The 25563-nt window shown below is 42.2% G+C and overlaps 1 protein-coding gene across 2 annotated transcripts in view; it reads left to right on the forward strand.

The window, feature by feature from the left end:
- The window catches only part of SUCLG2 (succinate-CoA ligase GDP-forming subunit beta), a 334454-nt gene that overhangs the window by 265218 nt on the left and 43673 nt on the right, over positions 1-25563 (forward strand). Inside the window, exon 11 of one of the 2 annotated variants that reach the window (XM_086697626.1) lies at positions 14675-15732. The exons of the other annotated variant lie outside the window; for it this stretch is intronic. Coding sequence (XP_086553752.1) covers positions 14675-14790 — 116 coding nt within the window. The 3' untranslated portion in view covers positions 14791-15732. Of the gene's footprint in view, positions 1-14674; positions 15733-25563 lie in introns of those variants that run through there. 2 annotated transcript variants of the gene reach the window in all.

The following is a 25563-nucleotide window of genomic DNA, read 5'->3' on the forward strand; positions in this document are numbered from 1 at the left end:
CCCAAAATCTGTTCCTCCCACAAATCTCTGTGCGTTTGGTTATATTTTACCCAACCTTACATTATGATACGGATTCTTCTTTTTTTCTTAATTAAGCAGCTCTTCATCTGTCCTGACAGAGCAAGCAAGGTAAAGTGGTACGAAGAGGCAGGAACATTGTGGAGAATTTTAGTGGTAGTTGCTATTTAACTTGATAACACACTATACTTTTATTTTAACTGATGAATTTTTTAATTGTATTTATTCAGGTTAATACTCAGATTGGTTCACATTTCCCGAATGCACACCATCATCTAGCTAGTAAAAGGGAGATGGGAGAAGATGTCCGTCATCCCAGCATCTGTGATAAAGCTTAGCGACCCATAAAAAACTAAGTGTGGTAGAAAAATTTTACTGGAGTCTGAATTGCAATAATAAATAATTATTATTGCTAACATTTGTTAACTTGCTAAGTTTCAGATACTCTGACATATAGCTATATAGTCTAAATAAATGTCAGATTTTTAATGACCAAGAAAACAGGCGTTTCAAAAGCCGATGACAGATTTTATTATAAGTGTCTACTTCTTGTAAATAAAGAAGGTAGTCTCTCTTAGTTGTTATGTGGCCATTTGGAAGATCCAAGATCCTTGCCATAATTCTCACTGATTTATGACCCACGTTTTCAAGACTCTATTGCCACACACAATGTAATAGAAATGTCTTGATGAGGAAAGTTTTAATCAAATCAGGCTTGATTTAGTGGGATTTTGTGGACAAACCTTTGTTCTCAGCTGTGTAATAAGTGCAAGTTGTTTTACCAGTGGATAAGGAAAAGATTACTCTCCTCTTTGAAAATGGTAACTTCATAATTACATATATTTACTTGCCTTATTGCAACAGAACTCACCAGCTGAGACACAGGATTATTTTTATTTAAAAGACTCCTTGGTAAATCAGACAATCAGATTTTGGTGGGGGAATTTAGTTTTTTTACACAGTTGTTTCTGGCATAAATAAAGGACAAATAACCTGACGGGTTTATTTTTTTTTTTTTTGTCTCTGAAATATATATATACTTGGCACAAAAGTTAACTAGATGGTTAATTTAGCCCAAACCATGATACTATTGAGAAAAATGTACAGACATTTATTAACAGCATTGTATATCCAATGTGCAAAGATGTTTTAGCCAAAGCTTTGGGTTTTGTGCAGGTAGTTTTACTATTCTAGATCAGGGCTTTCTAGTATCTTTATAGAGGATTTTTTTTTAATTTCATTTTTTTGGTATTGTCCCATTTAAATCTGCAGCAAACTTCTATACCTCAGATAAGCTGAAGAGGAATATGCTTTTCTCTCAGGTGCTCATTGTGATTCCACATTAGGCTATAAATAATAATGAGCCTACATAATTGATAGATTGGATCCTGTTTCTTAGTCAAATCGTTCAGTTTGATTTTTCCGTACAATACAGAAAGGTTTGTTTCAGCAACATAAACATTCTGCTTCTCTTTTGACAAATATCTTTCAAAACAAGAGTCCCTTGTGGTTCCCTTGCTTGTTCTTATCAATCTCTCTAATGTTCCCTAGACTCCCTTTATAGCTGTTGAGAACATAAATGTCTCCAAGTCCACAACTTCGTATCCCGTTTTCTTTTACTTTCTTGACCAAGGCTCCAGCAGCTCTTCTCTGTGGACACTGCCTTATTCTTGCTCTCTGAAATACTGACACATTGGAGCCACAGCCAGGGCAGTGCACCTGTAGTATCCTTCTTAGCACAGACACCGGAAAATTGCCATGTGATGCTATAGTCTGCTCAAGGGGCAAAGAAGCCTCGAGTATGAAAGCGTTCAGGGGCAGCCATACAGCTTTCAGCTGTGTCCACACACTTGGCAGCCGTCCATTCTGCCAGTCTTCCATTATGCTAAGATGTGAGACCACGAGAGGAGGCCAGTAATTATTCCTGTGACTCCCATCATAAAAGGCAGCGTTGGCAGACTGACTGTGGCCGACTAGCTGGGAAGACTTTTCATTCAGGCTATTTGAGCCCTACGTTTGCTGCTGCCCCCAGAGTCATCAGAGAATAAGGGCGCCCTGGTCGAGGGACGGCATGATCCTGGGCGGAGGGAACGTGGATGCCCAGCAGGGCCAAGGGGTTGATGCTGTGCCCGTTAACATCCCCCGACCTCTTAGCACATTTCCCAGCATGTGCTCTCTACCGAGTTTTCATCTTCTCTCCTGTTCTCATTCTCTGTTCCCTTGCAAGGCTAGGTGGACCTGTTCCCCACCTCCACCCCCAGCCTCTCCAAGCACACCTTCCCTCCACTTCTCAGTTTGTTCTGTGGTCTTTGGAGATGTGGCTCCAGGAGGAGGGGTCAGATGTTCTCTGTGAGTGCTCGTCTCGTTTCCTTTTTGGGTTCCATTCTCCTTGTTCTTCCTGTCCCCATTCTCCTGGTCCCTGTTTTCTGCACACCTTTCTCCTCACCTTGCTTTCTGCCTCACTAGTGCCCATTCACCCCTCCCCGTCCCCTCCCTTCCTTCACTGTCTGTGGATGTACCCTTCCTGGGACTGAGTTCACTTGCTGTCAGTGTCTGTCACCTCTCCCCGCTTCGGTCACCAGCACCATCTTCCTGAGTATCCTCCCTAGTATTGATTCATCATCACCAGGTTAAACCAGAGGACATGCTGGAGACCATCCTGTTCTGTCATCAAGCCTTAAATCCTCTCATTGTCTAAATCAATAAACATTTCTGAATGCTTCAACCTTGCCACACTTAAACATTACACCAAGTCTCACAGGATATAACCTAAAGTATTAGGGTAGCTAAAGCCTTTTTAGAGCAAATATTTTAAGTTTCCAGACATACATTAATCAACTATACTTGGTCTTTTGAACTTTCATCTTGCCTCTAGATGGTTCATGTGAGTAACTGAAATTTTTACCATGTTGGACATCTGCACAAGAGAAAGCCACTCATTGATCCTGAGGACAGTAGGCATCCAACCCGTCCATGTTGCTGGGTCTTTGAGGTGATCCTTCCTCCTCTGGGGACCCTGGTGAGAAATACAGTGACACAGTAAGAGACCAAAATATCACCTTTGTTACTGGTGAAGAAGGTGAAGGATGAATCGTATTGTGTGCCGACAGTGAGCGTTCTTACTCTGAGTCACAGACGCGCCTAGTTACAGGCACCACAGACCTTGAGGGGCAGTGTGGGCTCCCTGAGAGAGCACAGACCAAAGGACAGGCAAAGGAAGGAGCTGGGCTACACATACCAACTTTCTTCTTTCAAAAATCCCGGTTGGGGTGTCTGGTTGGCTCAGTTGGTTGGGCGTCCGACTTCGGCTCAGGTCATGATCTCACGGTCCATGAGTTTGAGCCCCGCGTTGGGCTCTGTGCTGACAGCTCAGAGCCTGGATCCTGTTTCAGATTCTGTGTCTCCCTCTCTCTCTGACCTTCCCCCATTCATGCTCTGTCTCTCTCTGTCTCAAAAATGAATAACCGTTAAAAAAAAATTTTTTTTTTAAAACAAAAATCCCGGGCAGAGAGGTTTCTCCACTGCCAGTGCAGTGTCAGTGATGGTCAAAGATGAGCCCAGGAGCATCATGCTGTGTGTGGAAGGAAACACCCCCTAACGCACATCCAGGTGATTAGTCTGCCCTGGACACGGGCTGCCGATGCCTTTTGGTCATGTGCCCACCTCAGTCTAGGCAGTGGTCCTTGCTTCAAAAGCAGGGACCTCACGTTGTTCCCATGGGACACTTGTAATCAGGAGGGATTTTAGAGCATGACAGGTCTGGGGACTGACACATCCTAAGTCCCACACATCACGACACCACCTTCTGCTTTGTGGGTGTCTTCTGAGTGATCAGTCAGTTCGTATCTCCGTGCCTCAGTTTCTTTATATAACACTTGAAAGTCACATTTGTTCAGCCACCGAAGAGAGAGAAAACACGTTGCTCAGGAAGGGGACACACTGATAGATTCTGTCTGTCCTACTTAAAGGCGACAGATGTGTCCTGTGACTGAGACTCTCCCAGAGGGTGCCACCTTGAGGCTGTCCTGAGGCAGAGCCATCTAGGAGGAAGGACTGCCCGAGAATGGGTTAGAACAGGCAGGACAAATAAATAGCTTTCATCTCATGCCACCTTCTGTTTATTGGCAGTGGCTGCCCACGGTGCTGGGCCGAGAAAGATGCTGAGACTGTATCCCAGGTCAGCGGAGAAGAGCTCTGTGGTCATCGTCTTCTGCAGTTTGTGGGAAAGGAGAGTAGGGGCACTCGAGCCAACTATCAGCCACTGTTGGTTAAAAGAGAGCAAGAGTAGGTAGAATTTTCTGTCCTGGAAATACAGCGGCTTGCTGCATCAGAAGTGGGAAGCAAGAACCGCAAGCTGGAGAAGTACATGATGAGGCCGGGTTCTTGTCCTCCACAGCCACAGCACCAGGAATCTGGATCGTATGGAGCAAAGGTCTGCAGACTTTTTCTGTCAGCGGCCAAACTTGAGGCTTTGTGGGCCGTGTATTCCCTGTTGCAGTAACTCGCCTCTCCCGTCGTAGCACAGAAGCAGCATAGACAGTATAGGAATGGGGATGACCGTGCCACGGTAAATCTTTGTTCCAAAGACAGTGGGGCATAATTTGCAGCCTGGTGTAGAGAAGAGACCAGTGGCAAGGCCTGGAATTCTGGAAACTCCCCACGGTACCTGAGTCTAAAGCCTCCTCCGTCCTCAGCTCTGAAAGGTTTTTTAAAAGTCAAGAAAAATGCGGTGATACTAAGCTCTGAGAACCTAACAGCTCAAGGAACAGATCAGCAGTGAGATCCACTTGGCCATTCCCCCCACGTAAGTACAGAATCACAGACAGTGACGCCATGATGTCACTTCTCAGGCAGCATGGGAGCTCCAGGGTCAGGATCACAGACAAAAGTCCCACACTGCCAAAATTACCTTTGAAAATTCCTGAAATCATGCCTAAGTTAGAATATACATGAATTGAAAGCCATGCGGTAGACTCCAGGAAGGCAAATCTCCCTAAGTCTGTGTCGATGTTTTTTATGAGAAAGGCTCTATTCTGTTCTTTATGAGAACGGCCCTATTCCGAGCAGGTACACAATTGTAGGGCATTCTGGCTTGCCAGAGGATAGATTCCATTCCATACATTTGTCTTAGGTTAACATATATGTTGCTTTTTTGAGGGTTTACATGGTTGAAAGTGAAAGTGTGAGCACCTAGCATACGGCCTCAGTGAATATATGTTAGACTTGGTTCTAAATCTGGCTTGCCCACCCTCTTGGAAGCACTGTGGAGAAGACCCTAGCCATCGGCTTCCTGCCACTTGTGTCGGTGGTTCCTATGGGCACCATGAGAATAACACTCACACCCTCGGCGGTGGTTTCTTCTTACCCCGGGAGGAGAAGTCATCAAGGAGAATAGGTGTGCACAGGATGTCTTTTGTTATTTTTAATTTTTCTAAAATGTGAGGAATCCGGGGCATTTCTGTAAGATACTCTTCCAACTACAGTAACTTCCCAAGGTCGCTCAGCTTCTCGGTGACAGCCAGGTTTAAAATCTCCATTTCCTCACTTGTGAAGCAGGAATAGAAATATGGCGGTCTCATGGGGTTGTTGCAAGGAGAAGATGAGTTTTACAGTAACCCAGACAGTCCCTGGCTCAGTAAACGTTGGCTGCCATTATTACTCAAGCTCTTGTTTGTAACTCCACCAGGGGGCACTCTGTGCGCCAAGCAGGGCCAGTCTGTGGGCTGGCAGCAAAGTGCCAAGCAAGGTGTTAGATACTGGTTGCACATCATCTGTGGCAAGTGAGGACTGCTGATGCAGCAGGAGTTTTACCTCTGATTCTCAATGAATTATTCCATTTTTAGCAGTACAATACCAAAAGACATGTGAAAAGTTATCTACATTTACATGTCACCAAGAAAATGGGCCCCTTCTATCTGGTTGTCACTTGAAAGGAGAATAATGGAAGAGGAGCAAGGGCAAAAGGACAGTGACCATTTTAGGAGGAATCTGCTGCTCTGTGGAACCTGGTTTGTTTCCACTGACCTCCTTTCTCCCTGGGGTGGAGGCGGGGAAAGATTTGATTACTTAGAGCAGGGGTCGACGTATTTTAGGATTGATGGGCCATACTGACTGTCACAACCGCTCAGCTCTGCCTTTGGTGGCACAGAAGCAGCCATGGACAATCTGCAAATGAATCACTTTGGCTGCATTCCAGTAAAACTTTATTTATGGGCACGGAAATTTGAATTTCATGTATCACAAAATATTATTCTTCTGATTTTTTTCCAACTATTTAAAAATGTAACAACTATTCTTAGCTGACTTAGAATAGCCCTGATTTAGAACACCAGACCGAGAGTCAGTCCTGTACATGGCTCGCTGATTATTTCACCAGAGCAAATCACCTAACATTTCCGGGCCTCAGTTTCCTCTAGTGAAAACAAGAGACTGATCCTAAAGGACGCTTAGGATTCCTCCTAGCGCTTAGACGCCAAGTTACACGGTTGTCATGCAGCTTTGCAGTCATGCAAATCTGTGTTCTCGTGTTGGCTTAGCCTTTGACTTGCTCGGAGACGTTGGGCAAGTTCCTCAGCCTCCCAGTGCCTCAGTCGTCTCATCTGTAAAATGGGGATGAAGATGATGTCTTTTTTAGGGTTGCTATGAAGGTTGAAGTGATAGGATAATTGTGAACCCCTTAACTCCTGTATCCAACAAATATTTATTGTGCCTAGTGTATATACGATAAGTGCTAACTGTTGCATTCTTAAAAAGCTCAATTCCTATTATAATATTACTCTTTATTTATTTATTTATGAGAGAGGGGGCAAGAGGAGAGAGAGCACACACATGAGCAGGGGAGGGGGCAGAGAGAGGGTGAGAGACAATCATAAGCAGAATCCGGTTCAGCACAGAGATCGATGCAGAGCTCGAGCTCATGAACTGTGAGATCATGACCTGAGCTGAAATGAAGACGTGGATGCTTAACCAACTGAGTCACCCACGTGCCCCCGCAAATAATACTTTTTCAAAAAGCCTAATTTCTCTATACTTTTGACTAGAGAGTAATTTTCTTCACAGCCCTGTGATAAAAGACTGGCCTGAGTTGGGGGCAAGGGGCCCACCTTTTGAACAAAACCCTGTGATTTCTGTCCACTACCATGATCTTCTCTCCCAGGTCATGAAAGCAAAGAACAAATTTTGATAAATTAACCTTCATCTCTCTTTACAGCTCTCTCACTCCACCTGGTGGCAGGAAGTCAGTGGTAAAACATGCACAAGTGGAGAATTTTAAAAATTTCATAATTATTCTTTTTATAATATCCTCTATTGGCAGAGCAAGACTTCATTTTAGAATCATTCCCCTTTGATTGTCTGTGTATTGCCATTTTTAAGGCACGCGTTGGGGAGATAACCACTTAGCTTAGCAGCTTTCAGCAAGCAGATGTTAAGAAGTACTTGAAGTTGAACCAACGTGAGTCAATCAGTTATCTGTACAGGTGGTTATTAAAACTGAGTCCTGCAGCCTCATTAAAAAGCAATGCAGCATTTAATAATTTTTAGAACATGTCAGCGGCACTAATTTAAATGTGGGGAAGAGATCAATTTCCTTTGTAATTGGGTACACAGGCATAAACACGGTCTTTGGAACTCTCAGTTCCGAGCCAGAGTTTAAAGTGGCTATGATGGTTCACTATTTGGAAATAAAGGCAAGCAAGGGGGTGGGTAGCAGGTGTCAGCCACTTGGTGAATCCAGAAGAAACCACCCTTGAATATTCAAAGAACAGCATTAATGAAAGAAATCCACACAACAGCAAGCGTTTGCCCAAGGCTTCCCCTGATTCTCTTTTCTTTTCCAGTGACCTCATTTCCAGGCTGCTGGTTTTCTTTCTGACCCTCTTCTCTGTGCATTCCCCCTTCCCCTTCTAGCTGCTCTCTCCATAGGAACCAGGCAGCAGAGTCTGTGGGCAGCAAGGCCTGCCCTAGCTTTGCTTCTTTCTCCCTGGCCTGTGGGCAGGAGAACCAACGAGGGAGAAACCAGCTTGGAAGCCAGGACAGGGTGCTGGCAGAGTCAGGGCAGGGGCTGGTGCCATGGGACTTGGCGGGCTCACTTGTTTCCCTTGTTCTCTATGCCTCTTTCGTGTGCCTTCCCCCTCTGGGATATTCCTTACTATGTGTTCTCTCTCTCTCTCTCTCTCTCTCTCTCTCTCTCTCTCTCTCCCTCTCTCTCCCCCTCCTTCCCTCCCTCCTCCTCCCCCCCAGAACCAAGCCCTTTTCCTTCCCCCCTCCTCCCTGCCCCTCTCCTCTCTCCTTTTTCTCTTCTCTTCTTCTTCCTCTCCCTCTCCCTGTTTCATGCTGGGGTTCTGAGTATGCCTAGCCTGTGCTTAATAATTAAGGCTGTAATTAAAGTGTAACTGGAAGCATAATTAAAATTCACTTTAATGGATCCTGGAATTGTGAAGCAATTAGGCATTTTGCTATGGCCCTGCAGGAGCAGCTGGAAGGAGAGAAGGGCCCATTTTCCTGGGCTCTGCTCTACCCAGTCTCTTCTGGCCCCGCCCCCTGGTTGTTAACGTTGAGGAAGGCCTTCCTGGCCAGGAGGGACAGAGGAGTGGTGGCAGCTTGGAGTCTTCTAGGGCACCGCATAGAGCCAGCTGCTGTTCAGCCCTTCTTAGAGAAAGAGGCCACCACAAAAGCCCCTGGAGGACCTGAGAAAACTCAGGAACAGTCACTCCTAATTTCCCTCAGGTCGTTTGGGGCTTCTGTTTCAGTCCTATTAAAAAAATGGGTTATTTGGGGGTGTCGGGCCAGCAAGGTGATCAGAAAAGCTCCCCACAACTCACCAACTCAAGCACACTTGGTATGTATGAGTCTATCCACCATCATTCAGCCCATCAGCAAGCCCGGGTTCTGTCATGGAAACTGCACTGAGCGCAGAGATCCTGGTGGGCCGGCCTGACAGAATGTCAGCCTAGATGAAGCTTGTGTTTGGTGGGGGCGAGAGAAGCGTCAGTGAGCAGTCACAATAGTGCTGTGATTCCGGAAGTACAAGGTGGGATGGAAGCTCACTTACAAGTCCTGCTCTAGTTTAGGGGCTGGGGGAGTAGTGACAAGGGAGGTATCCCCAAAGACATGCCATTTATTTTTATTTCAATTAATTTATTATTTTGAGAGAGAGACAAAGACAGCACAAGACGGGAAGGGGCAGGGAGAGGGGGAGAAAATCCCAAGCAGCCTCTGCGATGTCAGCACAGAGCCCAGTGTGAAGCTCGAACTCACGAAACCATGAGATAATGACCCGAGCCAAAACCAAGAGTCAGATGCTCAACTGACTGAGCCACCCAGGCGCCCTAGGAAATGCCATTTAAACAAATATCTCATGAACGTTTGGGTGTTGGCCAAGCAGAAGACAAGAGTTCTGGTTGGAGGACTCGAGGCCAAAGGTCCAGCATGTCTGCGGGTTCACGGATTTCTAAATCAGTCGTTTTCCACCTTTGGGAATACCTGATGCTCAGTTAAGTCCTGAAGAAGATGTTAATTCAGGAACTGGTTTAGTTAGGTTTCTTGGTTGCAAGGAAGAGTGACTTGTTCCAGTAGTCTCAGAACCCTAAAACAGTCCACAGCCAGTCTGTAGCCATGAAAAGAACGCAGGTAAAACTGAATAAACAGTTCTCAGAATGGACAGCAGCCATAATGAAGCCGGCCCCCAGGAGGAGGAGGATGTGGTGTGGAGGCCAACCTCAGGAGCAGCACTCCAGCAGCCTGTGCACTTGACTCCACCCCTCTCTGCATGTTTGCGCTGCCTCTGTCTCACCTGCTTACTAACGGCTGATTAAGTCCTTTTCATGCTACTGTTTCCCATTTCGTGTGTGCTACCCATTCAGATTCTCAGCAGAGCAAACCTGACTGCACAAGCTAATGGCCATCGTCTGTATTTGCACCACCCTTGGGTCAGGTGCAGTCATCTTGGGAACAGTCCATGTCTGCCTTGGGACAAAGATCACCATGCGGTCCCTCCTCGAGAAGGGGACAGTTGGTAGGGTCGGTGTAGCCAGGCAGGGAGGCTGGAGAAAGCAGACACCCTACTTGTACCCGATCCTTGCTCTCAAATAATTTATAGTATCATTGAAGTTCAGACGATCTCATGCATGCAAAAGTGCCACAAATTTTAAATTGTAAATTTGACTCCTCAAACAGGAGTCACCAGGAAATCAAAGTACAGTGGGAAGACCAAAGGATTTTGAGACCTCATCCTGCCAATCACCAGGCCTCAGTGCTCTTGGCCAAGAAATAAGTAAATGAATAAAAAGCACTCATTTATAAAGACCTGACTCACCAGGTCTTTTAGAACCACCAAATTCACAAGTTCAAAGGCTCAAAGTAATGTGGGAAGACTGGAAAACAGATTATTTTTTTTATTATTGTCAATGTGATTATGACGATATCCTCTATTTATAAAGGTTGTCATTCATGGTTCAGCATGGATGTTTCAAGCATTAGTTCCAGGAATCATTCAGACCAGTGAGAGATCAAGTTCAGTTTTCATTCAACTACTTCCTAACTATTCCTAGCCATGCTAGCTAGACTTTAGCCTTTAACTTACCTGTGCCTCAGTCCTCCCTTCTGTAAAAGGAGATAATAATGGTAGCCCTCTCAGGGATGCTCTTGAATAGCAAATGAACTAATAGAACTGAACATTGCAGGACACCTGCTAAGTTGCTGTTAATGCTTTTGTTACTGTTATCACTCCTGTTGATGCTGCTAATTCTCGTACTGGTTCAGTTCCTCAGAGAGAACTTGACAGGCTTGGCTAAGATCTGTGTTCACAGGAGGACTCTGTCACCAAAGGAAGGTAGTCAGAGATGTGGAATGTTCAGGGAGATGAATCTGCCTCTTGATGCGTGGGGTTCTTGGAAGCTGTCTGTGTGGAGGCTGTTCTAAAGAGAAAGGAAAGAAGGAGAAGAGCCTTTCTGACCCAAATTTAGATTTCTTCCCTGGTGGATTAGAGGACAGGTAGGCAGAGAACTCTAGTCTATGTCTCTGTTGAAGGAGATAGAGGTTTACATATTTAACTTTCATTGACCTTCTGGTCCAAAGACCAGTTCCATTCTGTGTCAGTCAGGACTTTGCTGCACACTGTGTCATTATTCCATGAAAGCCCTACTTACGGATTAATGTCAGAATTCCTTAGCCTAATATTCAACACCTGCCATCGTCTGATCCTCTGTTCTACTTTTCAACCTCTGGGACCTTGTCGGAAACTTCTACCGTATGTATCAAAATGAACACTGAGGTTGGATTAATGAAATAGTAAATCTTTACATCTGCATTAGGTAACTAGTGTGTAACAAATTGCCTTTAACACAAGGAACGTTGTTGATCTCACAGTGTTCTGTGGTAGGGAATCTGAGTGTGGCTTAGTTGGGTCCTTTGGTTTAAGGTCTCAAAGCTGCAGTCAAAGTGTTAGCCAGGGATAGGGTCATATCAAGGCTCGACTGGGAAAGGATCGCTTCCCAATACATCATTGTTGGCAGGATATAGTTCCCCATGGGCTGTCAGGCTGAAGGCTTCAGTTGCTCCTCGGCTTTTGGCTGGAGGCAGCCCTGAATTCCTTGCCTCGTGCACTTCTCCATAGGACAGTCCACAGTATGGCAGTGTGCTGCATCGGAGTGAACAGAGTCAGAAGGAACAAGGAAGAAGTCCTGGGATTTTGGAACTTAGTCTCAGAGATGACATTCTGTCACTCTTGCTCTCCTTAGTCATTAGAAGCAAGTTGCTGGTTCTACCAACAGCCACAGGGGTTACACAGGGGCGTGGATACCAGGAAGTAGGAACTGACCACAGAGAGCCATTTTGGAAGCTGCCTACCACCCTTACAAAGTAATGTGTCAGTCAAAGTAACGCCGGCTCCTGTAACAGATAAATGTTGAAATGCGATTCTTAATGTAATAGAAAGTTCTTTCTCATTAATATGAAGTCTGAAAGGGTGCATGAGTAGGGTGCTCTGCTCTACAGAATTATTCTGGTATCCATGCTGAAGGAGGCATTGCCATGTCCAGAAAGGGGATTTTCAGAGTTGTCTTGGCTGGTGACATTCCAGAAGGTACACAGGGAAAAAACCGAGTGACTGCAGGAGCTCACAAGGGCAATTTTTATGGGCACATATTTCATGGCGCTCACACACTCTTGGCCAGAACTCAGTCACATGACCTACATACATGCAAGGGAGACCTGGGAAATGTGGTTCCTGGTTGGGCAGAAGAGGAGCGTGACTGGTTGATGGCGAGCTAAGTCGGCCACAGATTCCTAGACATTTACAAAATCCTTTCACATGTGTTATTTCATTTGCTCCTCCTCACAACCCATGCTGTCAGCATTATTATCCTCATTTTATAAACAAGGAAACCAACCAGCGATATTCTGGTTAGAACATTCAGGGTTGTATTATTAGAACAGAGTTCAGGTTCCCATCACTGCCACATACAGTCTGTGACTGTAGAAAAGTTCTGTAACCTCTCTGTGCCTCTCTTGCCTCATCTGTGAAATAGGGACAGTAAGATCTAGGCATCGTCGTCATAAAGATTTCATATACTGCGTGGAAGTCACTTAGCATTATGTCTGGCGTGTGTATTAGTTATGAGGAAGACGATCATAATGTTATGTCTGGGAATTAAGAAGTTGAGGCTCAAAGGTGTTACATAATTTACCCAAAACTGTGCAACTAATCTACAACAGAGCCGGGGTGAGAAGCTAGGGATTTTTGTTTGTTTGTTTGTTTATTTTGAGAGAGAGAGCCCAAGAAGGGGCAGAGAGAGAGAGAGAGAGAGAGAGGGAGGGAGAGAGAGGGAGAGAGAGAGAGAATCTCTCCTCACCGTCAGCAAGGAGCCCTTCTCTGGGCTCAATCTCACAAACTGTGAGATCATGACTTAAGCCAAAGTGAAGAGTTGGACCAAGGCTTAACCAGCTGAGCCACCCAGGTAACAGCTTCCTTACCTTTTGAATTTTGTTTCCCAAAAAGGATATTTAGCAGATTTCCTGTGGAAAAGAGCAGTGAGTTAGCCTTGAACTAAAGATGCAATGCCAAGTGTTCACTTCGCCACAGCTGTGGTGGCCCCCGGCTCCCAGGGAATCCACACTACATCACCTTGTTAGCGCAAATGTTCCCCTTGAACTCGGCATTTGCCTGTTTGTATGAAACATGCTGACCAAGTGCTTCCTTTTTATTTGTACTCTTAGGTCCTCCAAGGCCTATATTTCAAGGTCTTTGTATATAAATAGGCTCTGCCTTGCTAACTAGATAAAAGCACAGGAAATGATGTAAGATGAGGTATTTCATTAGACTCTTAAATGTTACCACATTTCTCCTAGGGGCTTGTTCACTCTGCAAGAACAGAAGAGCAGTTTGCTTGCTAAATAGTCAAGTCGCAGAAGCACACCTCTGGGTGGGGTAGCTTGGCCCACAAGTGCTACAAATCTGCCGAGAATGGGAGACAAAGATACACCATCACAGGCTGCATGCAGTACTCTTTTTGGGGCCCTCTGCCCTTTTTGTCATACGGAGCAGGGAGGAAGCGAGAACACATGTGTTGAATAACTATCGTTGTTTCCAAAGCGGTGGATTCATGGCCATAGGTGGGCAGACCCTCAAAACTTTAGTTTCATGAGATCTTTAAGACAGTTGCCTTCTAGTATGGGCCAAAACCACGTTAAATCCACTCGACTGTGGATTATCAGCTGAAATGTCTGCTTTTATCAGTAAAAAAAAAAAAAAAAATGTCCATTAGTCTCAGGCAATTCCAGTCTTTCGTCTTGCTTATTAGCCAGACCACCACTTGTTAGAGATCTTGCCACGTCATCTTCCCTGTCAGTGATGTCGATTAGAACATATATTTACTTCATTTCCTGGTGAAAAGCTAGCTCAGATCAGTCCTGTGCTTCTTCACTTGTTACTTTCAGTATTCTGTGGCTACCAACCCATCGATTCGCCGTTCTCTCGCTCATACTGGACACATAGCTTTTTCTTTAGATTCCGTATTCAGGTTGTTCACGCAAGGGGCACATCGGTTTCAGAAGATTTTCTTTTTTCGAATCAGTGGACCAAGTAGTTGTTGATCTTTCTTCGTTCACAGTCTTATAAGAATGTCATTATCTGCATTTTTTAAATGCCAGAAAAAAATATAGGTAGTATATTTTTATGTAATATTTTATGTATGTTATTTATTTATATTTATATATTTTATTTGTATTTAAGTAAGTTTATATAATTTATATTGTATAAGTGTGTGTATAAGTGTACATATATTTATATGTATTTTTATTTATATTTTGTATATACATATATGTGTATATGTATATATACACACGTACACGTATATATACATATATATGTATATATACACGTATGTATATATGTATATACATATACATATATATATATACACATATACATATATATATATATGTCTTATAATGCCAGACATTTGAGGTGAAAAAAAGGAAAAAAGTAAATTTTTCTGGTGGATACGTCTAAATAGCCAAATCTGAATCATAAAACTGAACCTGAGCTGTAATTGGTGAGACCTGGGTCTCGCACAATTTCAGGTTGTACGAAACTTTCCAGGGCCCCACCTCCAGTTTCATTTCAGTGACTGTCCATACCCCCCTGCCCACCTTCTAGGAACCAATGTCCACGAGGCCCAAAACATCCTCAGTAACAGTGGACTCCCCATTACTTCAGCTGTGGACCTGGAGGATGCCGCCAAGAAGTCTGTGGCCAGCGTGGCTAAGAAGTGACAGCTTCGTCCTGACCCTTGGAGGAAGAAGGTCATTGTCTCATAAAAAGGAATGATTCATCACTATGAAGGAAACGGTCATCCGATTGGGGGGAAAATGGGTGAGGGGATGAGCCATAATCACTCTGTGAAAAATCTTAAATCTGGATTTTCTTGAATAAGATAGCTAGCCCACCTCAATAATCTGATGTCGCTTACAGTCTTCCATGTTCTGTTCTCATACTTTTCAGTCACTGTGAACCTGCTCAGTAAGCATTGCTTGTTGCCGACTTTAGGGGAGCAGTCTGTTTGGCCAAGCAGTGTGTGTATATATAGAATTTGAGATCAGACCAATTCTACGATTTTTAATAATAAAAAATTCACATGCTCTAAAAAGTCAAACAAGATTACGTTTAACAGCTTAACTTTCAAAAAGGCACAGCGAAGACATTCAAAACTGTTATACACTGCAACAGCTTTTACAAGTTTCTAATTCCAACGCACTTAGAAAGTCCATGAATGTTCCAGAACACATTGTTTTACAGTGGAAGATCTACATTAATATCTCACACATGTATTCTACCATTTGCCTTAATAGTGAATATACTGTGTACCTCACACTAAAAATAACGCCAGAAGCCTTATTTGTGATTTTGGAATAGAAGCTTCTATTTCAACGTCAAAACCGAAGAATGCTGATTCTTATGGAAATCTCCATAATTAAGTCATTTCAAGAAGAGACAGCACTCAAGATCAAATTATGTTGCGTTGGTATCTTTCCTCCCCTCCTTTTTCCCTCCAGAATCTGCCAGCTGGGAAAATGTAATTGAGAGAATCTGGCTTTTTTTTTCATAATGCCTGTTTTTGTGGTGGGAAAGGATTTGAATTAGGTCTTTGTTGAAATTTTAGTAAATTCTTATCTGTACACAAATTTAAATAAAATCCTATGTTTTGTAAGCTGTAAGAGCTGTGTATTTCTTGTGTTAGTCAATTTCATCCCTCAATTTTATGTCTTAGATAAGAATCCAAAATTAGAAAACTTGGGAGTGTTCCAGGATTATTTCAGTTTCACTCACCTTTATCAAGCCATTTCTGTTAGCAGAATATGCAATGAAAGAATAAAAATTATAAGCCCAGGTAAGTGTTACAGTGTCTAACAGGTTAAAATGTGACTTCAGTCTGCATAGCACTGAAGGAAATATAGGTGTAAAGTCATCCTATTTAATGAGGTTCAGTTGCCAGCATTGAAGGTCTTTCTCTTCATGTATGAATGTTTAGCAGACCGGACTTCTGTTTGTTTGGTCAGTTTACATTGTTCTCATAAATCTCACATATGGACAGCAGTTAAAATGTCATTTTTTTTATAGCTCCATATTTGCCACGGAGAAAAAAAAAAACATTGAATGGATCAGTCTTAGAGTCTTTTTAAATTGTTATGCAATGAATGAAAAATATTACCAATGTCTTTTTAAATGTGGTTTGGCTTTTGATCGCTTAATAACTAGTTAGCAGGTAAAAGAAATATCATATACATTGTCAACTAGACATAAATCAGCATATTTAAATTTTTTGCCCTTTGTAAAAGCTTATGTTCACATAGCTATATTTACTGTTGTTTCAAATGAAGCCAATTTGGAGGAGGAGATAAAGGAATGAAGTCATTCATGTGGTCAGTTTCTAACAGGGTTAATAGTAAGCAAATAGTCCTTTATTTTCAAATAAGTGTTTTTTTCCATTTTTTTTTTTTTTTTTTGTCAGAATTACGTTCTTTTTTCCCTCTTGGAAGTTCGAAGTTTGAGTTTATGTCGTTCACATAATGTCTTGGGACAGACCTCAGCATAGTTTCCATAAATATTTCTGGAATGAATCACTGGTATGTGTGTGTTGACCCAGCTATTGTGACTGATGACACAGGGTAGAATTAGGGACAGTAGGTGTTGGTAGTGTATCTAAAATCTTCCATATGTTACCTACACCAGCATTCCCTGTATTTCTGACCTTCCAGCATTCCTTTGAAGTCTGTTTCCTGATCTATATATAAGTATGAACAGTAATTTCCTTTAAATCAGATCAGTAATTTTTTTTTTTTTTTTAAGGGAGAGAGAGAGTGTGTGTGAGCAGGGGAGAGGGGGAGAGGAAGAGAGAATCTTAATCAGGCTCCACAGTCAGCACGAAGCCCAATGCAGGGCTCTATCTCACGACCCTGAGATCATGACCTGAGCTGCAATCAAGAGTCAGATGCTCAACTGACTGAGCCACCCACACACACACACCCCTCCCAGAGCAGTATGTTTTAAGCTATTCTAAGCAAGAATATCCATTAAAGGAGGTGACAGTCCAATCATAGTACTATGCAAGAAGTTTACAGAGCAGTATACACTTTTTACCTGAAATGCTTTGCACGTGAGATTTTAAAGATTTTGTTACTCTATTCATCCTTCTCCTGGAACAAACATCAGATTTAGAGGTGATTAAAGTCCTGACCCCTCCCACTTAGCAACATTCACTTTCTTTGAGTTGATTAACCAGTGGTATTTGTCCAGTCTCTTGTAATGACAAACACCCAACTCAAACTTAAGAAAAACGGGGGAGAACCGTTTTGCTCTTTTGATTATGAAAGACAGGGGTTCCGGTTTCACTTAAGCCTGGATCCAGAGATTCAAACCCTCAGAACTTGGACTCTGCATCTCAGACCAGCTTGTGTCCATGTTGCTTTCGTTCCAGGCAGGCCATTTCCACAAGCTGGCAGAATGGCTGCTATTCATGCCTAGAACATGTCCTCAGGTTTAGCATCCCTGAAAGAGAAAGAGAGAAAGAGGAGATGAGAAAGAATGAAAGGAAGTAGGGGGAGACAGAGAGAGAGAGGAGACAGAGAGAGAGAGAAAGCTTGAGGGAGGGAAGAGGAAGGAAGGAGGGGAGCTACTCTCTCTTGGTAATTGTAAGAGACATTCCAGAATTGAGATGACCAACTGTTTTGGCCGTGATACAATCCATGGGCCAGTCTTCTGGCCAGGAGTTTACAGGACTCTGATGAATCCTGTATGATGAATCCTCTGACGAATCTGGATTAAATACCTACCTTGTTGGCCTAAGGATGATACCAGCCTGACCCAAACTGCCAGAGCTGGGAGGGAGGAGTAGCTCCATAAGGAAAACTAGAGCTCCAATAAGAAGAGTGTATTCAGGGAAGGAAAAATAACAGAAGACAACCATGCTCATCAACCATAAAGCAATGAGGCTGCACGAATTATTCCGTAAGGATGCTTCCAACTCTAGAATTTCATGATTCTGTTCTAGTAATTTCTTACCATTTCTTTGAATTACATTTTCACCTGTGCATACAAGTTACTAAGTTTTTGTTTATAGATGTTACTTGAGTCATCTAAATATTTGACCTTAGTTGATTTGTCTTGAACAGTAATGTCTGTCTAAGAAATAATGACATTGTGGCAATGAGCTCAATTTTGCTTTTGTATTTAAGTTGTAATTCAATTTGTGAATTAGTAACATTGCCAGGAAACTTTAAATGGCCTGGTTGGATCTGTGAGTCATTTTTAATTAGTTCTTTTATGAACTAATCCCCCTCAGTTTGTGGTCTGAAAGGGAAAGAAGTCATCCTAAAGAATTATATATTTTTTTATTCAAGATCTTAATAAAAGTGGGAAGAAAAATTTGTGTTTTGACATTTCTAAATTAAACATTTAAAAGCCCATGATCATTTGCAGGATGCAACCTATGTTCGAAAAATTAAAATAAATGGAAAACAGATAATAGTGGTTAAAAAAAAAAACGTTGGGAAGAACAAGGAAGGGTATGTGAGAAGATAGTCTTCTATGGATATGTTCTTCAAGTAGATGTTCTTAAATATCCTTCTAGATCTGGAGTTGGCAAATTAAGATCTAAGCAGCTATTTGAGTAACTAGAGTTTTACTGGCACACAGCTCTGCCTTTTTATGCTTCTGTCATCAGTGGTTCATGTCATGCTGCAGCAACAGAGGTTAGCTAGTTGTGACAGAGATTTTATGACCATAAAATATTTATTATTTGCTCTTTTATGGAAAAAATAAACAGATAAAGTCTATTTAGCTAGATAAATTAAAAAATATAATATTTCTCCAAAACTGACAGCAACAGATTATGGTTTCCAAACTGGGGAAAGGCAGACTTAGACATTAAAGTGAAACCAATGAGTAAGTAGGAAATAGGATCTCTGATCTTTCCATTTTAAATCTGGGGAGAAGTTAGTAGTCTACGAAAGGCCATTTGCCATTGAAAACTTACTCAGTTATGCTAATTTGTGTTTTTTCATCACCACAAAAATTGCCTGCAGGTAGCTTGGTATGCTATTGAACATATGCTGTTCTTGACTACATACGGGTGTGTTGGAATAATATCAAATCATGGCTATGAATATTGAGCTCACAAAGAGCTGTAGCTATTGAGTCATCTTCAAAGTGGTCCTTGTTAGACATTGTTGCACATAATTTAATCTTGGGGTCCTGGAAAGATGATAAGAAAGTAAGAAAAAAGTCAGTGCACCTGCCGCCCACAACGTTGCTGCAGAGGCATTATTCCTTTTTACCATTGAGGAGATAGTAACATAATGAGATAAAAGTTGTTCTGGTCATGTTACATAGTTAGTGGCAAAAATTTAGACTTCTGGGGGCGCCTGGGTGGCGCAGTCGGTTAAGCGTCCGACTTCAGCCAGGTCATGATCTCGCGGTCCGTGAGTTCGAGCCCCGCATCAGGCTCTGGGCTGATGGCTCAGAGCCTGGAGCCTGTTTCCGATTCTGTGTCTCCCTCTCTCTCTGCCCCTCCCCCGTTCATGCTCTGTCTCTCTCTGTCCCAAAAATAAATAAAAAAAAAAACGTTGAAAAAAAAAAAAAAATTTAAAAAAAAAAAAAAATTTAGACTTCTGGATTTCTGATAATCCTATCACTTCTGTGGCATCCCTGCCCAAAAGAACTTTCTTCACTGAGGGCAGCGATAAGTATTGACTCTATCCGATATGTAGCTGCTAGCCACAGGTGACTTTTGACCACTGTGAACTGAATTTTAAAGTCTGCTTAATTTCAGTTAATTCATGGCCACTTGTTGCTGGTGGCTACCATATTGGACAGCATAGGTCTGTAGTCTAAATCTGATGGGTTTTGGGATGCATCACTTTGACATCAGAAGACTTCACATTGATTTACTGCTTACTGTCTGCTAGGAACTTTACCTGTGTTGCCTTCATTAATCCCCTTAGCAATTCTGTGAGTCTATCATTCTTATTGTATGGATGAGAACCTTGTATCTCAGGGAAGGTAAGAACATGATCAAGAACACACAACTGGCATTTGGCTGGTCAGGATTGAAATTCTGATCTTTTGAATCCAAAGCCACTGCTCTTGGTTTTAAACCCCAACTCCGTATAGTTGTGCTGCTTGTAGTCATAGAAAATTTGAAAGAATGTTTGAGGCTAAGACATTTAGGAACCTGGGTTCTTGAATCTGTGTCCTTTTAAGTATACCCCATACCTTGGGAAACGCAAGTTAAAAGCCCAAAGATAATCTTATGCAATTGGACAAATAGTATGGACTACAATGGGAATGGCACCTTCCTGGATTTGCACAGTGCATAAGGCAAGGGCCCTTTTCCAGAGTCCTAATTACAAGTGCCTTCTCATAAATCCATTGCCTTTCCCAATATACAAAACCATGATCACCCTATAAGACAAAAGGCGGGGAGGTGAAGGCTGGAGACAGCATTATCACAGCAGTAGGAGAAAATGTAGCTAGCAACATCACCTTTCTTCTGGAGTACGTTAGGTCCAAAAATGTTGTCTCAGATTTTGACATTTGAAAGAGGCCAGTTGAGATTCTTAGGCACCTTATGCCGAACTTAACAAATCCAAAGTTGATTAGATTTCATATGCCAACTTTGGGAAAATATGCTTTTTTTCCCCTTGTTCTTCCTTTGTGTGTAAAGAGGCAGTATATACAGACATGATTTTTAACTGGGAGCTTGTTTATCTAAATTTATTTTCTAGCTAGCAGAGAAAGAAATGAAAGTCATTAATGTAGCAATCACAGAGATATCTGCTCTGAGGTCAGACAAAGCCTGGTGAGACAAACTGGAAGATTTGAAGATTTTTTTAAGTTTATTTATTTATTTTGAGAGAGAGAGCGCCATGCTCACGCTCGGAGAGGGGCAGAGAGAGAGAGAGAGAGAGAGAGAGAATCCCAGGCAGACTTGCGCTGTCAGCACAAAGCCTGACTCAGGGCTTGAACTCATGACCATGAGATCATGACCTGAGCCAAAGTCAAGAGTCAGATGCTCAACCAACTGAGCCACCCAGACACACTGATTTGGAGATTTTTATTTGGAGTTTGTTTGAAATTCTCCTTTAATATTGAATATTTGTGTGCTCTAAATCCTTATAATTATTTGCCATTTTTAAAAGACCTTGTATTATTAAAAGCATACACTACAAACAAAGACTAAACTGCACTTCATTAAAATTTTTAAAAATTTGCAGAAAACTTTTTCAGAGAGTAGAAGCAATCCAGATATCTATCAACTGATGAACGGATAAATAAAATGGGGTGTATTTATGTGAGGGAATATTCATCCATTAAAAGGGATGAAGCACAGAAATGGTATGGTATGGATGAACCTGAAAGCATTACTAAATGAAAGAATCCTGTCACAAAGGCCACATATTGTATGATTTTATTTATAGGAAATCTCTGGAGTAAATAAATCTATAGACACAGCATGTAGATTGGTAGTTTCCAGGACTGGAGGGGAGAGGAGAATGAGGAGTGACTGGTAAGTGGTATAGGGTTCGCTTTTAGGGTGAATTTAGATGGTGGTGATGGTGCAAACCTCTTTGAATATACTAAAACCCACCGAACTGTATACTTTTAAAGGGTGAGTTTTATAGCATATGACCTGTCTCAAAACATTTTAGATAAATGGATAGGTGGAAGACCTTGAATTAGAATTTCACGTGTTATAAAATTATTGGTTGGGTTTTATTTCCAGCTCTTGGTTTACATTATCTCATGAATATAGTCAGGTGACCCTACCAGTTGGTGCTCATTTTTATATGTGTTCATGGAAAGAACAGTAGTCACCTTGCTTTCTAGATTTCAATGAGAAATCAGTTACTTTTTGAAAAATATCTGAACCTCTGTGTATAAACAATAAAGTCATTGTTACCCACCTTAAACACTATGTCATGGAATGCTGAGGTTTATTTTTCTTTTTTAAATGATCCCTAAAGATGCCCTTTGTGGGACTTTTTACACATTTATTAAATAAGAACTCTTTTAACTTTCTGTTGTTTAGAATATTACACAGTTTACGGGCATCTCGGTAGCTCAGTTGACTATGTGTCCAACTCTTGATTTTGGCTCAGGTCATGATCTGAGGGTCATGGGATCAAGCCCTGCATTGAGCTCTGTGCTGATCATGGAGCCTGTTTACAATCCTCTCTCTCTTTATCCTTCTGCCCCTCTCCCCTGTTCTCTCTCTCTCTCTGTCAAATTATATGTGTGTGTGTGTGTGTGTGTATGATTAGAATGTTACATGCTTTGTGTAAACACATTGATCTTTGTAAGCTCTCAGAATTTTGCGTGTGGGTTTTAAAAATATTTTTAAAATGTTTGAATGCATTGAAATGCATTAAACTATATTTTTCCATAGTTTTAACTTTTACAAAAACCCAGTTGTGTTAACAATAAGCATTTTAGTAAGCAAGATTGGCAAAAATATAAGGAAATGGATATTTCTCTTTAGTTTGGCAATTGCTGTGTAATCAGGAAAACCTTGCTGGAGGGCAGTTTTTTGGTGCAGATTAACAGACTAAAAATGTTCATAGTTGCACGTCTTCAGGATTTGGAAATGGCTGTTGAATGGCTCCCAGTGACACAGAAAGAGACAACATCTGGGCTGAGCTGTCTGACTGAAGCAAAAGTGGGAAGCTCCATTCCAAAAGCAGAAATGATCTCAGGCCAGAGGGTTTCTCTCCTCACCACCATTGTGAATGGGGACATCATACACTCCCAACTAGCTCCAGGGAGCCCTGTTCTGGGATGTGTAACACAGCCACAGAGGAGAGGGCATGGTTTAGTTCTTCTAACTGAGATGGCAGTTAGACTGAGTTTCTGTGCACCTCCCCACCAGCATTCCCACTGCTGGCACACAGACTTAGCAAACGAGTTGGAATGTCACTTCCCAGCCCCCAGAGTGGTGGAAAACTGCTCTCTGATTGGGTGGGCAGAGAACCGAAGAGAATTTGCACGTACAACTTCAGAACAAAGCGTAGAAACATGGAATGATTGGTGTCAATCATGAACCAGAGAAAATGAAAGAGCATGGTGTCTTTACCATGTATTAAAGGAGAGAGAGAAGAGCACCACACATAGCATACAAATGATCTTTTTTGGAAAAGCAACTATTCAAAAAGTAGGAAAAAAAATTCCCTGGAAGACCTTCATGGTATAGAAGAACTTAAGAATATTAATTCAGTTAATAAACAAAAACCTGCTCAGACTAACTTCCAAACAGAGGAATAAAAGAAAACTGAGAAAACCAAATGAGGACCAGAACAATATTCAAAAACTAATAAGTCACATGGGTCCGTAAATTTTAAATATCTTGTAATGCACAGGAGATCCTTATCCCTGCAGTGAAGAATTTCCCAGCCCCAAATGTCAGTAGTGTCAAGGTTGAGAAACCTATGATTTAACTGCATTTGGCAATTTATGATAGTGTGGGTTATTGGTGTAATTAAAATGAAAAAAAAATTAAAGGAATTTCCAATTTGAAAACAAACAAGCAAACGGAGAGAGCGGAATAAAATGAAGTGTGATTCACAATGAATGTCGGGGGGAGGGGAGGCAGAATGAAGAAATAAAAGCAATTAGGAGGAAATCATAGGGATAATCCAACATAAGGATAACATGTGCCTTTGAGGTAGAGAAACCATCACCCGAATGAAAATGAGTTATTTAAAGATATAATGGAAAATTTTATTGAAAAGAATGTGGAATTGTGCCTAAATATTTAAAGATAGAAATTCTCGGTGGCAGAGGGGCCAATATGGTGGCACAGCCTAGAAATTCTCTGCTTCTTTCGTTCCTGAAATGCAGCTAGATGAGCACCAAACCATTTTGCACACCTAGTAAATTTGATCTGAGGACTAACAACAATCTGTATAACTTCAGCCACAGAACTCAGCAGGTACAAAGCTTGGAGATGTGAACTGGGGGAGAGAGAAGCTTGTAGAGAGTGGGGAGCTTTTTGTTTGTGGAGAGAGAGGATGGAGATGGGGGAGAGTATGAGAAAGCACTTCCCACCAAAAGCATCTGGAGAGAAAGAGTGGAAACACCCGCAGAAACTGAACTAGAAGGGGAGAAAGGAGAAGGTTTTGTTGCCATTAGGACTCTATAAGCAGGGGCACAGAGTAAGAAACTCCACAGTTCGATAGCTGGCAGTGCTGTGGTGGAAAGAACGAATCCCTAGGAGCAGACAGAGAGGTCCAAGGGGTCCTTGGGCCACATGGGGAGAGGAGTTTCCCCTGCCGGGAGGACATTTTGTAGAGGCCATGCAGCCTCCCCAAAGGCAAAAGTCTCAGCGGACCCCAGATTACAGCCATGTTTGCTGGTGTTAGAACAAAGAAGGTAGGTTTATGGAAAAGCCTGCTGCCAGATGGGTGTTGTGATTTACTATAATCCCTGAACCACTGCTGCTACACGATAGCACGAAATTTTTCTGGGGTGGGCTGGCACCTGACTGCGGTCTCTGGGCCTCTCCAGAGACCTGGTCGTGTAACATTACCAGCGACAGGCTGGCACCTGGCCATTGCTTGGCGAGACCTTCCCCCAGAGGGTCGGAGTGAGTTCAATCTGCAGAGCCCTCAAGTGAGGGGATTGGCAACACAACCCCATCTGAGATAAAATTTGGGAGGGAGGTGCCGGTTGGCAGGCTGATGGCTTGGTGGTAGACAGTGTAGAAGTGGGACACAAAGGACTCAAGTAAATAAAATCAAGAATGAAAGAGGAGAGATCACAACCAACCCTGCAGAAACACAAGCAACAATACGAACAATAATAAAAGAATATTATAAGCAATTATATGCCAATAAATTGGGAAATCTGGAAGAAATGGACAGATTCCTAGAAACATAAAAACTACCAAAACTGAAACAGGAAGATAGATAATTTGAACAGACCATAACCAGTAAAGGAATTGAATTAGGAAATAAAAACCTCCCAAAAACCATGGTTTTCCAGGGGAATTTTACCACGTCTTTAAGAGGAGTTAACACCTATTCTTTTGAAGCTGTTCCAAAAAACAGAAATGGAAGGAAAACTTCCAAATTCATTCTATGAAGCCAGCATTACCTTGATTCCAAAACCAAAGACGCCACTAAAAAGACGAACTACAGACCAAATTCCCTTATGAACATGGATGCAAAAATTATTAACAAGATAACAAGCCAACCAGATTCAACAACACATGAAAAGAATTATTCACCATGATCAAGTGGGATTTATACCTGGGATGCACAGCTGGTTCAATATCTGCGAATCAATCAATGTGATACATCATTTTAATAAAAGAAAGGACAAAAACCACATGATCCTCCCAATAGATCAGAGAAAACATTCGACAAAATACAGCACACTTTCTTGATTAAAAACCCTCAATAAGGTAGGGATAGAAGGATCATACCTCACGATCATAAAAGCCATATACAAGAGACCCACCGCTAATATCCTCAATGGGGAAAAACTGAGAGCTT

This window comes from Puma concolor, chromosome A2, assembly GCF_028749965.1.
Source record: "Puma concolor isolate L17-30 chromosome A2, mPumCon1.1.hap2, whole genome shotgun sequence".
Lineage (NCBI taxonomy): Eukaryota > Metazoa > Chordata > Mammalia > Carnivora > Felidae > Puma > Puma concolor.